The sequence below is a fragment of the Pholcus phalangioides genome, unplaced genomic scaffold (assembly GCF_987345545.1).
Source record: "Pholcus phalangioides strain wild (caught in Gottingen) unplaced genomic scaffold, Ppha-v1.0 ptg000015l_1, whole genome shotgun sequence".
Classification (NCBI taxonomy): domain Eukaryota; kingdom Metazoa; phylum Arthropoda; class Arachnida; order Araneae; family Pholcidae; genus Pholcus; species Pholcus phalangioides.
This window is the reverse complement of record NW_028301608.1, coordinates 36,678,002-36,691,146: the sequence shown is the minus strand read 5'-3', so window position 1 is coordinate 36,691,146 and position 13,145 is coordinate 36,678,002. Positions and strand designations below refer to the sequence as shown.

At 34.0% G+C, this 13,145-nt stretch overlaps 1 protein-coding gene across 1 annotated transcript; it reads left to right on the top strand.

Moving 5' to 3' along the window:
* The first annotated feature begins 1,724 nt into the window (after positions 1 to 1,724).
* On the top strand, positions 1,725 to 4,060 carry LOC149075939 (transcription factor Jun-like). Its single transcript, XM_089243455.1, has one exon. The coding sequence runs from the start codon at positions 2,176 to 2,178 to the stop codon at positions 3,172 to 3,174; it is 999 nt and encodes a 332-aa protein (XP_089099581.1). The 5' UTR covers positions 1,725 to 2,175; the 3' UTR covers positions 3,175 to 4,060.
* The last annotated feature ends 9,085 nt before the right edge of the window (positions 4,061 to 13,145 follow it).

The following is a 13,145-nucleotide window of genomic DNA, read 5'->3' as shown; positions in this document are numbered from 1 at the left end:
AGCACACTGTCCAAGCAGTGGGGCGAGACAGCAGGTCCAGCTCCCACGGCCACGAATCAAACATTACCTTCTCGCCCTTCCCCACCTCCTGAATTATCGAAAATTGACATTCATTCTGAATTTTTATTGCATATATTTTAGGATACACAATTTTGTTAGGTCATGCAGGACCGTAACTTGGATTTTTGCCGCCCCCACAACTCTAAAGTTCGATAATTTTATAACGGTGTTCTTTGTCCCCCCCCCAAACTGCCGCCCCCGGAATTTTGCCACCCTGGCCAGTTCCCCCCCCCCCCGATTTCCGCCCTTTTGTCATGTCAATACTTTACAGCAGTCCTGTGCATTTCGAGTCTATGTAAGACGATAAATCAGGACTCATGAAAGGCTCGGGCATATCCGTTTTTGTTGAGACCAGGACTAAGTTTGGTCGTTGTGTAGTCCCCGTTTTAAGAAACATCTATTGTGCAGCCTTTTTCAATGTTTCATGCATGCAGTATGACCCTCACAAAGAAGATGTGTGCACGGGCTCATCCTGGAAGGCGAGTTATTTTTGTTTTTTTCTTGCAAATTCTTACAATGTGAACTTACTGTAATTTGATGAAGAGGACTCGGCGAAAGTTTTGGCTGTGGGCGGGGTGATGTCAAATATCCTGGAAAGCCTTGTTTCTGTGTATGCGCAGTGGCATCCTGACAAATAAGTCAACGGGACCCAGGAACCAAACATTAATTTTTGAAGACAAAATTCGTTCCAAATTGCAATTGTTTTAGCTTCGTTTCTCATCCAAAATTAAATCAGGGCCTAAGGACCCAAAATAACGCGCATGGGCCCACCCGGGTACTGCCCGGTGGGGCCTTAAGTGCAGACGGGACGTCATAGAAATGAGATCAGGTTAACATTGTCTCAGTGCCGTCTTAACGCATGGGCCCGGGGGCCTCACAATAATGAGAATCAGTTGAAATTTCTGAGAATTTGTTAGGTGGGGCCTCAGAAAAATCTCGTGGCACGGGGGGGGGGCATGATGCTCTTAAGACGGCCGGCATTTTCGAGAGCAATTAAGGCATTCTCGGCAGGGGCCTCAGAAAAATCTCTTAGGCCTTGGGGGGGGGGTCTTCGTCTCTCAGGGCCGTCATTTCAACTTTTTCCAGTGGGGCAAAGAACAAGTACTCAATATATACATATATATACTGTATATATACATATATTAGTATTTTATATATATATACACCATTTTTAGTGTATTTTCAAAAGCGAGGGGGCCGCCTCCGGACCCCACAAATGACGGGTCTGGTCTACGCAGGCCCGTCTTAAGAGCATCATGGGCCCCCGGGCCAATTGGTTTTCCTGACACCCAACCTCGTAAATTCTAGAAAATTTCAACCGAATCTCCTTTTTGTGAGGCCCCTCTTCTCCTGAGGCCCACGGGCAGTGCCCATGCGTCAATACGGCACTGGGTCTACGATGCTCTTAAGACGACCTTGTTAAGCTTCCTGTAAATACACCTTTAGCCCAGCGAACACGTGAAATTTCCAAAAGAAAAAAAAAAACGCACACATGCTATTTCAATCCCATGCATTTTCTTTCCATCGCCAATGATCGCCAAGCGCGATACAAACAAACAAATGCGCAGCAACCCTGTTCACACAGTTAGGAGGAGAAAGGAAAAGTAAAAAAAAAGGAGAAAAAAAAAGGCCTCTCTCTCTCTCTCTCTGTGAGGATGAGTCATCGAAGCGAGTGCGGTTTGGGCTCGTCGCTATCGACCGCAGTGATCTCATGTTTTTTTTACTCCATCTCTTCTCCAGTATCACTCAGTATTGCTTCAGCCACTGAACTGCGTGGTGGTCGAGTGCGAACCGTCCATTTTTTAACTATTCTTATTTTTTTTTGGTTTTTAATTTAGTAATAACATCTTCCGTAAAAGCCATCGATCGAAGTGTGTTGTGTTTGTTATTTTTTTTTTTCAACATTATTTCTCCTCGGCGTTTTGTGCGTGTGTGTTTGTGCGTGCGCGCGCGTGCTCGTGCGCGTATTTAGTGTACATTGAAAAGTGACCTCCGTTACTTGGTGGAAAATTGGAGAAACGTTATTGATATATATATTAAAAAGGAATAGCGAAAAAAACCATCATCACCACGGCGTCGTGCATCGTGCAGTCCAGGAATTCCCAATGCCAGGGAATGGAGGCGACGTTCTACGAAGATACCAGGTACCGAGGTGTTGGCGGCGGACCGCAAGTCAAAGACGATATGACCACGGTCGGGAGGTCCATGAAACGTCCGATGACTCTGGACCTGGATTCGTCCAGGTACAACAAGAAACAGAAGGTTACCCTTCTCACCTCCCCGGACCTGAACATGTTGAAACTGGCATCTCCGGAGCTCGAGAGGCTGATCATCGCCCAGCACGGTCTGCCCACGTCGACTCCCAGCCAGTGTATGTTTCCTAACAGCAAAGTCAGTGACGACCGAGAATTCGGCATCAGGGAATTCCCAGATGCCCTGTCCAGCCTCCAACCGCCTACGACGGCAACGACGACGACGTCCAACATGTACAGCCAACAACAGCACCATCATCACAGTATGCCGCCCGAGATCAGCATCTTGCCGTGCAACCAGCCGCCACCGACGTGCATGGACGGCGGTAACTATTACCAGACATCGTCGAACTGCAACAGCAACAATAATAGCCATCATAATGACACCAATACGGTCATCCCATCGACGTCCTCGGGTCTAATGGCTTCGACGTCCCAACACCATCACCAACAACAACAACAGCAGCAGCAACAATCCGGGATGTCGAATTGTTACCCGTCGCCACCGAACTATTACATGCCGCCCAGTAACCTGACCATCAAAGAAGAACCTCAAACAGTGCCTTGCATGGGTGTCACACCCCCGCTATCGCCCATAGACATGGAGAACCAAGAGAAGATCAAGTTGGAGAGGAAGAGATTAAGGAACCGAATCGCGGCCAGTAAATGCCGCCGTAGGAAATTAGAAAGGATAGCCCGACTCGAGGAGAAAGTATCCATGTTGAAAGGTGAGAATTCCGAACTTACTAACATAGTTACGGCTCTGAGAGAGCAGGTCTGCAATCTCAAGCAACAAGTCATGGACCACGTGCGCTGCGGGTGCGAGATCCTCAATTACAGGCCGGATCTTGCGCAGTTTTAAATGCAAGAGAGGAAAAATTTATTAAAAAGATATTCTATATTCTATTATAAGTGACATTGTCCACCCAACCGTCAGTGGATGGTTAAAAGTGAAGGAAAAATAGAGGTGATATAAAAACTGTTTACTATTTTTATTTTTTGTCATGTATATATTTAAGTGATGATGATGTCCAAAGCATGTTTTTAGCTGTTTCTAAAAATAAGTCACTGTCTCCTAAATCCTTTCTATAATTTTTTTTATATTTTGCGAGTGGGTATGACGTTGGAAATTTCGTCCCCTGGAAATTAATGGGAGAAAAATATTCTTAACTGCGATTGTTATGTAATTTTTTTAAATTTCATGCTGAACATTAAATTTAAATGTTAGAAGGAAAATTGAAGGTAAACGATAATTAAGAAAAGGTTAGAAATAAATTAAATATTCAAAAAACCACTTTTCTATGGTATTTTTGAGCTTTGTTCGTAAGAAACATTTTATCCATCAATTTGATAATCTATTTTGTATCTTCTATATTCCATGAAAAGTCATAAAAATATTTTCACGATTTTATAGAGAATTTACTAGAAAAAATTACAAAAAAAAAATGTCTTGTATCTTAATTTGTAGTCCATTGTAGTGTAAAACTGTATTGAAAATGAGCGGAGTGGAGTGAGAATTCTTTTTTTACGTCTTTTAGAAGTTCACTTAGAATTTTTTTTTAATGTACAATATAAGAAACCAGTCCCGAGTCATCTTCTCTATGACCTTTATATTTTAATGTAAATTTTTTAATTTCGTGTATCGAGATGGTTATGATGTTTGAAACTTTACTGAATATGGGGTGAAAAAGTCTTAAAAACTATGACTAGGGAAAGATTTAAGAGAAATATTAAACATTTTTTTCAAATTTCACCAAGTAATATATATATATATATATATATATATATATATATATATATATATATATATAATTTTTTTTTTTTAAATTTCCCTAAATATATTTTTTGTATATCCCAATCACTAAGCAAACTCTTGGAAAATTTCTCTATCAGATATTGTAATTTGATACACAATTTCACTTCAGTTGTGTTTCATTTTGTTTGGAAAGTGCATATTAGGGAAAAAAAGTATTTTCAACAACATTTCAAAAGGCATTCATGAGAAATTTAGAAAAAATTCTTAATTGAACTTAGAGAGAGAAATAAATTGAATATTTTTAAAGAACTTACAAAATACAGAATTTTTCAATGATTTTTTTATCACAAAAACTTCATAAAAAATTTTTAACAAAATATTTTTGATTGCTTTAATTTATTAAAATGCATCACATGGAGGAAAAATATTTTCAATTGAATTATTATTAAAAAATTTCAAAACAATGTTTGCCTATTATATAAAGTCATACTGAAAATGAGTGGTTAAAAGAAATTATTACATCCCTTTTTAAAATGAATTTGTTATTGTACATCAAAAAAAAATTCTGATAGTCTCTAGTCTGAAGCAAATCTTCAGGCTAGAACACTGTAATGTTTTTATTTTTCTATAAGAGAGTTTCATAGTTTTGTGTATCAAGATTATTATGATATTTAAAATTTCATTGCTAAATATTCAATGGAAATGAATATGAGGAAAATAATTCTCGCATAGAAATGAGTGAAATATTAAAAAATATTTTTTCTTAAATATTTTGAGTTTATTGAGATTACTAAGCATTATGAAGAACATTTAATAATTTTTTTAAATCAAATATTTTGTAACTGAATGCATAAATTTGTATCAGCTATAGCATATTTTATGAAAAGCCATTGCATATTAAGGAAAACATATTTTCGATAGAAATGTTGGAGAATAAATACAGTGAAAACTACGAATAACGATACTGTCTATAACGATAAATATGCCTTTAACGATGATTTGTTCCCGGCGAAATTCTTATTCAATAGGAAATGGAAAAAAATAAAAGTGCTCAAACTGTTGTTTTACAACATTTTTTTTAAGGGTCCTACAGTATCATTATAGACAGGTTTTACTGTATTTACTGGAAAAATTTGTAAATGTCTTTTACTCAATTAAACCATTTAGCAATTTGATTTTATCAATAGAAATATCACAATGAAGTATTTTTAAAAAACTCACAAAGCAGATTTTTTTCAACCATATTTTCAGTTCATTATTAATAAACACCATGAAAATTTTCTCTTTTAAAATCTTATAATTTCATGCAGAATTTTATGTATATGCATTTGCTAGAAAGGTTTCAAAAATGTCTCAACTGATTCAAGTTGCTCATAAAAAAATCATAATGAAAACAAGCTAAAAAGAGAGACATGATTCTGTTCTTTATAATTAATTTATTAATTTATATTAAAAAATGAGATCTTACTTATGTATGCTTAAAATATTTCATCATTATTTTCACATTTATGAAATTTGATACTTATTTTAAAAACAACTTATGTGTTACTTAATTTTTTCTTCCCTGTCCCTAACAATATAAAACCATGAAATGATGAATAGAAAAACAATTCTATCTATTTTGCCATTGTGTTAGGAAAGAAAATCCTAACATATTTTACATAGCAATGATATATCAAGCACCACACCAAATTCTAATTTCCTCCCCCAGTTCCCCCCCCCCCCCCCCCATAAGTAAGAAATGACTACAAGTAGTCCTAGTTAAGAATTGGGTGAACTAAATTTATATTTGCCAGTCAACGTTCTCTTATCAGTATTTTATAAGAATCATTTTGTAATAATTTAACTATAAATTGAATCCAAATACATATAATAAAACTTTAATAACTTTGAACACTTCGTTTCTACTAGCATAACCCCCTGAAAGCTGAATGCTGTGCATTGTTTCTTCAAGGAGCCAGCCCTTGGCTGACTAGAAATGTTCTGCAGTGAAAATATACCCATCATAGTGTTTCCTAAATTTTTTTCTTAAGATTCTCCCAGATTTTTTCTGGAGAAACTGGTAGCACTGATTGTTCTGTTACATACATCACAGATTTCAGCATATTCTGCTTTGGGGTATAAACCAGGGCTTGTGTGACAAATGGAAAAATTATTCTTCTATCACAGCCAAATTTTTCTCTCTCTCCTGAAGAAAAACGATCCTTGATGATGTCTTTTTTTTCACTTTTCTGGTTGAAAAACATTACGAAATCGGAAAATTTTGTGTCATCCTTAGACACCAATTTCACAAGCTTATACAGAAAATTTTATGGGGGTCAACACAGATTTTCTAATCATCTGTCGTAGTAATCTGGGATTCATCAAGCCCTGGTTTAAACTTCATATGTATTTGAAAATTTTCATTGAATAATCTTACATTCATGAAAAAACTAAAACATTTTATGAGGTTAACGCCATAAATTTTACAGAAAAAAGTTACCAATAACTAAAACATCTGAGAGCTGAATTAAGTAAAACTTTTTGCTCAATATATAAAATAAGGTTATATGTCTTCCACGGGTAATCAAAGGATTTCTACAAAAATAAACTAGTTCATGCTCATTTGCTAGAAGCTGTCAAAGTCCTGTAAATTTCAATGCATGTTGTGTAAATAAAGCAAATTCGTAAATGGTTGATAATGATTGAATTGTTGGTTCTCAAATTTTAATGTTGAATAACATTTTTTTTTTTTGCCATTGTTAATATAATGAGTAACCAATATGTACATGCCTGGAAAAAAGATAAGAATTGCACAACAGGAAGAAATGTTTCCAAAAATGCTGAAATCAGTCACTCTAGTCTATTGACATGACAGCTTACCATAATTATGAGTTGGTCACTCATTTTTATCAGCAAATGATTTCACAATAATGTTAAATTTTAATGCAAAATAAAGCATGATTTCTAATTGGACTGTGACATTCAATGATTTTATGATGGATGCTTATTGTGTATCTTGTCAATTTTGAATGTTCACTTATTTCAAAAAAATTTAACAAATGGGTTCCTGATAATTTGGTATGACAAGTCTTATATGCCAATGCATAGGCTAATTTGATCATTAGTTATTATTCACTTTTCTTTTTAAATTAAAAATATAGTTGCAATGAATATATTGTAAAAGTTATGATAAAATATTTAAAATTATGAAATGGAAAAATAATCTGTGTTCTTGCTAGTCTTCTATTTAGTGTTTTAAAGAATTTATCACTCACAATATTGCATCTATGTAGTGTGTGCTCTAATATAGTTATCTGCATGTCCTTATTAAGCTTTCTTCAATGAGCCTTTAAATCTTTACTTTTCTATTTTTTATTTTTTCGATTCATTTGCTCATTACCAGGATGAAAATTTTCAGTTCATGAATCAGATTTATCATCAACATATTTCTGGAGCAATCCAAAAAGTCTAGGCAGTGGTTCTCAATATTTTGCCCCCCATGGCTCCTCTTGCCCGATTCATGATTCATCTGCTGCTCCTCAGATTAGTTTAGTAGATACTTTCATTTATTAAAAAAAACACTTCAAAGCATCAATAGGCAGTCAAATCAATTTCTCCAGCTCACAGGGACACTCTAGGAGCTGCAACACACAGCTTTGAGGAATACTAGTCTAGGCCTATAGCCTATTCTATGATTTTTCTCTCAATCCTGTTTTTTTTTTTTTATATATTCATGTTAACCCTTTGACTACCACATTATGGAAAGTAGAAAGTAGAAGCAAATTATAATAAATAGGCTATATATAAATATAGGGCTAATAATAAATGTTTATTATGTAAGTTATTTCTGGGAGAGGTGGTTTTAGTTCAACTTAAAGACAAAAAAAAACAAAAACAATACTGTTTTTCAAACAATCAATTTGTTCATAGCAAATTATCTAACCTGGCACTTTAAAGTACTGTCAGTAGTCAAAGGGTAATTACAGGGCTTGTCAAATCCTATGTGCCAGGTTGCTATGGTAACTTGAAAAATCAGGATTGGCACTTATAATTTTCTATGTATAATTGCTTAATTGAAGTGTAAGGATGGCACAAAATTTTCTGATTTCATAACAATGTGTCCAACATGGGAAGGGGATCATTAATTCCCGAAAAAGTTGAAAAACAAATTATTTAGGACTACTTTTCTTTGGGGGGAAATAACCATGCTTAGCTCCTAAGAAATTTAGCTGACATTTAAATTTTCTTTTACTCGTCAAGCCCTGTATTAATAATCCAATCACTGTATTTGATTAATCACATCACCCATAACATTTGTTTAACCTTCAAATTTTTCTCTGAAATACGGGTTATAACTCTTTTCCTAAAACAGAGAGAAAGCCGGAAAAGAATTTGCCTATGATTAAGAATGAGTTTGCTTTTACAAATTTCTCTAAGCTTTAAAAGCGAGTCCACGTGATAATTGAAATTATACCAGAATCATTTATGATGACAATGCTATATCGTTTCCCCTCATGTCAGGAGCATGAATGTGCAATGTCCTTGGGAAAATAAAGAATGTGGGAAATGAAGCTTGAATGTTTATACTACCCATGTAATATACTATGGTACTCAATGGATATTTTCCTAAAATATTTTGTAACGTGTTACAAAACATTTATACACATAAACAGGGATAATTGGCAGTACAAGCAAAACATTGATAGCAAAATAAGGTATCCAATCAGCTAATTTGAAAAAAAAGAAGGAAAATTTGCACATTCGTGCTTCTGGGGATGATATTGGTACATTATAATCAACCCATTAATTCAATCTTGGCGCATATAATGTTTCCTGGATTATGAATTCTTATTGTGATCAAGATACTCAATTATTATTTCAAAAATATGATAGATGTTTTCAAATGGTGATGATTTTGGTTGAATAAATTGTAACATAGATGTACTTTTTTTCATGGCAAGAGAATTTGTCTGAATATTTGAATATTCTAGTCACTTCATTTCTTAGAAAAGAGAAATTATATTTTATAATCTTACTTGTGAAATGTTCACCAGGGTTGAACTGATAAATCATATCTTACCATTTATGATTATGCCAGCTTCATTTTGTATTCTTTTTGAATGAACTCGTGGAAAATGTCAATTTAGCATTTACTGAAGAAACTATAAGTTACGAAAAAATATTTTTATGACACTTAATTGCTTCCTACATTATTAATGGAAAGCTTTTGATTGTTTTTCCTCTTTTTAAATAGCCTTTTCATAATCATCAAAAGCAATTGAATCTCATGCATCCATATGCTAAGTATATATATATATCTTCCCCCCCCCCCTGTCCCCAATGCCCTTAGTGTTTAAGTGAAACTGGCTTCTTTCTCACCTCACTTAAAACTGATCTGATCTCTGCATTGTTTTCTCTTTTATTTTTATCTATCTCAATTTCATTCATTACATAGGCTCATTTATAACTTATACTTTCTCTTTCATTGATCTATAGTCATCCTTATGCTCTTATTATCATTTTTTTTTCAATGCAAAGATAATGAAAAAAATACCACTTTCTATACAAATCGTCCATCCAACAATTTTGCATTTTTATATGAAATTATGACTATCGAGCTAATAATTTTAAAATACATATATCAAATCTGATAAAATGGAGACCATCCTAATCATATTTGTAAAAAGAAAGTCTATTTATAAGAAACTTTTTTAAAAAGCAATAATATACCTCTTATAATATATATATATATATATACAAGCAAATGATTGTGATATGTATATCTATAAATTTAAATAGACTTGTATAACATATAGTATTATATAAAATGCAAAAAGTAAATCAATTTTGGTATTATATGCCAGAAATTTAAAGTCAAAAGAATATTTTGGATTGCGTTGTTAGTGATTTGTTACTATGAACATTTTTCTTTTTCCCTGTCTCTTCTTTAGTAATCTATTTTTTTTTTTTAAATGTGCTTTTTGTTATGTTTTCGGATATATTTTGTTTAATTGTGTAAAATGTAAATTACATATAAATTGTAGAAATTATCGAAGAATCCTAAAAATCGTTTGAAGTTTTTATTATTATTTTTCCCCCCATCTATCTAAATTTTTTAATTTTTTTTGTTTGTATTGTTTTTAGATGCTTTGTTTTGTTGAATCTGCATGAATGATTTTGTCTATTATTAGAAGGGAAAAAACGTTATATTCTTGAGAATAGTCATTTCCTATTTTTTTGTTTTTAACCCTGGAAAAGTTTTTTTTTTTTGCTAGTCTTTATTTAGTCTTTTTTTATTTCCTATATAAATGTGACTTCGTTGCGAATTATACTATATGATACTGTGTAAAGAAATTTTCTACCTCGCTCGCCTTTCTTCGCTGCTTTTATTAAGTTGTAAAAGAAAATCATATAGTTACTACATTTTTTTTTTGTATATAAATGTATTATTATGTACATGTACGAAATTGTTTCCAGATGCCGTAATTGTGTATGTTCGTATTATGTGTGCAATTTTCTTGCATCATCGTTGTGATACTTTATTTCTTATTTTCTCCTATATCTGCTTATGCATTTTTATTTTTTCTCCCCCCTTATGCCATTTTTTCCCTCCTAAATTTAACGTAAAATTATGGAAACAAATTCCACGGAATCAGAACTCGATGCCTTAATCATTGCGGAATTTATTGCCTAAATATTGTCAAATGTTGTATCAATAGAAATTATATTTAAAGAAAAAAATACAATAGAAATTTTAAAAGGTTCCACATGATAATGAAATATGCGCAAATGTATTTTTATATTGACGGTCTTATCTTTGGAAAAGCCTTAAAAAAATGAAATCTTGTCGATTTGGGAAAAAAAAAAATGTATATATGTACCTGTCTGATAATAGGAAATGTTTGTACGAAGCGAAAGTATTTTTCATATGGAGATGTACTAAACCAGAGGATATTTTATTTTGTGGGCATTAAAAAAGACGCTGTGCTCAATTTTTGAGAAGTTCTATACGATGTGATTGAAGAATCAAGCTTTGCCAGATATTGTAAATAAATTATTTTTAACGATAAACTTCCAATTTTGTGTTTATTTCTGTCTTTTATTAGGAATATATAGTGAAATTTATGGCGTTTTTTTTATCTGCGCGGTATGATAATGCGACGAAATCTGTACTCTGTACACAATATATTCAATTCTTACTGTACGTTAGAAGTTCTGGGTGCGGAAACATTTTTGGTCGTATACACAGGTTTCCAACGTTTCCGTCCGCGCGGAACCTATGAAGGTCACGAAACTTTCATGGGACCCTTGATGGTAACGAGAGGAGAGACTGCTCACAAAACAATCTAATTAACAAATTCTGATCAAGAGACGTACACAAGTCGACCATTGGAGAAAAATAAAATTAATATTTCTAAGAAAAAATTGAAATATCGAACGAAAATACCTTTTCATACAGGGTCCTAATCAGTTGTTCATCGCCGAGGTTTGTTTCTAATTTAGAAAATGCTCAAAAATATTAAGGGGTGGGGGAGTTCTTGCCGGAAATGATAGGTAACGCCAGGCGAGTTTACGGTCTAATTTGCATAATCGTGAATTTGAAAATGTTAATACGAGACGTGTAAAATGTCTGTTGAAAAATCTAAAATTCGTCACATCATTTGGTTCCACTGAAAATTCATACTTAGTGTTTTCAGCGCTGCAACCGCGATAAATGCCGTCTTGGTAGAGTACATCGTAAGTACCAGAACAGTATGATACTGCTTTCACTATGGACATACCCCTCGACAATCCAGCTGGAAATTGTCTGGTGCGAGGGCAAAAAAATGTCGCCAGACGCACGCTGACACACAAGAAGGTCTCATTGTCTGTCTGGTGGGATCACCGTGGAATAATCTTCAATAACTTTCTTCCGAAAAGATATTTTTTGGTTTTTTTTCCAAACAATGAATTTCTGGCAAGAACTTTCTTCCCCACCTAATATGTTTGGGAATCATTGGGTACCAGTTTCGAGAGTGCAAATACAGTGTGGCATAAAATAAAAAAAAAAAATGTATAAAATTTTTATACGGTCTCCCTGTTTTTTAATTTCCAATTGAAAAGTTGTTGCCCTGTCTCTCCCGAGGCCAAAGAAACACAAACCATGTTCTTCAGTGTAAAATTCACTGTGATATTTGACTTCAAAAAAAAAAATCGGAGAAAAGCAAGGGAAGACAAACAGCATAAATAAGGGAATGAAGCTTTGCCCATTAGTTTATACTGTTCTTTCCCAACTTTTCTCTCACTCTTGAATTCATGTATCTTAGTCAATAATGCATTTGGAAACGTCAATTCTTTTTTTTTCCCTTGGACTCGGGAGATACAGGGCAACAACTTTCTAATGGAAATTAGAAGACGGAGTCCGTATAAAAATTTTGATTTTTTTATTTTGTTACACACTGTATTTTCACTCTCAAAACTGGTACAGAATGATTTCTGAACGCATTTTTCGTAAAAATTAGAACCATACCTCCACGGCGAACTTTTGATGAGATAAAGACCGAATTATGACAAACTTTCAGGTTGTATAGTGTTTTAACAAATTTCTGTTAATTAAAATGCTTTTTGAAGGGCGGTAACTTTTGTTCCCCCCCCCCCCCAAGCCTTTTGGGCCTCCTCCAGAGTTGCACCCCGCGTACACCTTCCTCTGATATTACACCTCACTTTGCTGAAAATCCAACGACCTCAGATATATAACAACATATTTTCATCACTTTTTCTTTCCCCCTTTTTTTGGTGATTTTCCGAGAAGTTCTTTTAGAATTTAACGCATTGGTGAAATGTTTTTCCTGCCTTTTCTATTGATAATTATGGCGATGAAAACAGGATTCGTTGCATGACTGTCATTAATTGTTTGGTTTCTATCCATTGTACATATAAACATTGGCAGAGTTCCCAAAAGCCATGGATCCCTACATCCATCCTTATTTATTTTTTTTCTTTTACAACTACAAGCATCGCTCCAGGGATCGTGATCGTTAACTTAATTCAACTTCAACCCATGCATTTACAGTCTCTTAAGCGCTAGGAGTTCTCAACCAAGGGTCCTTGGAAAG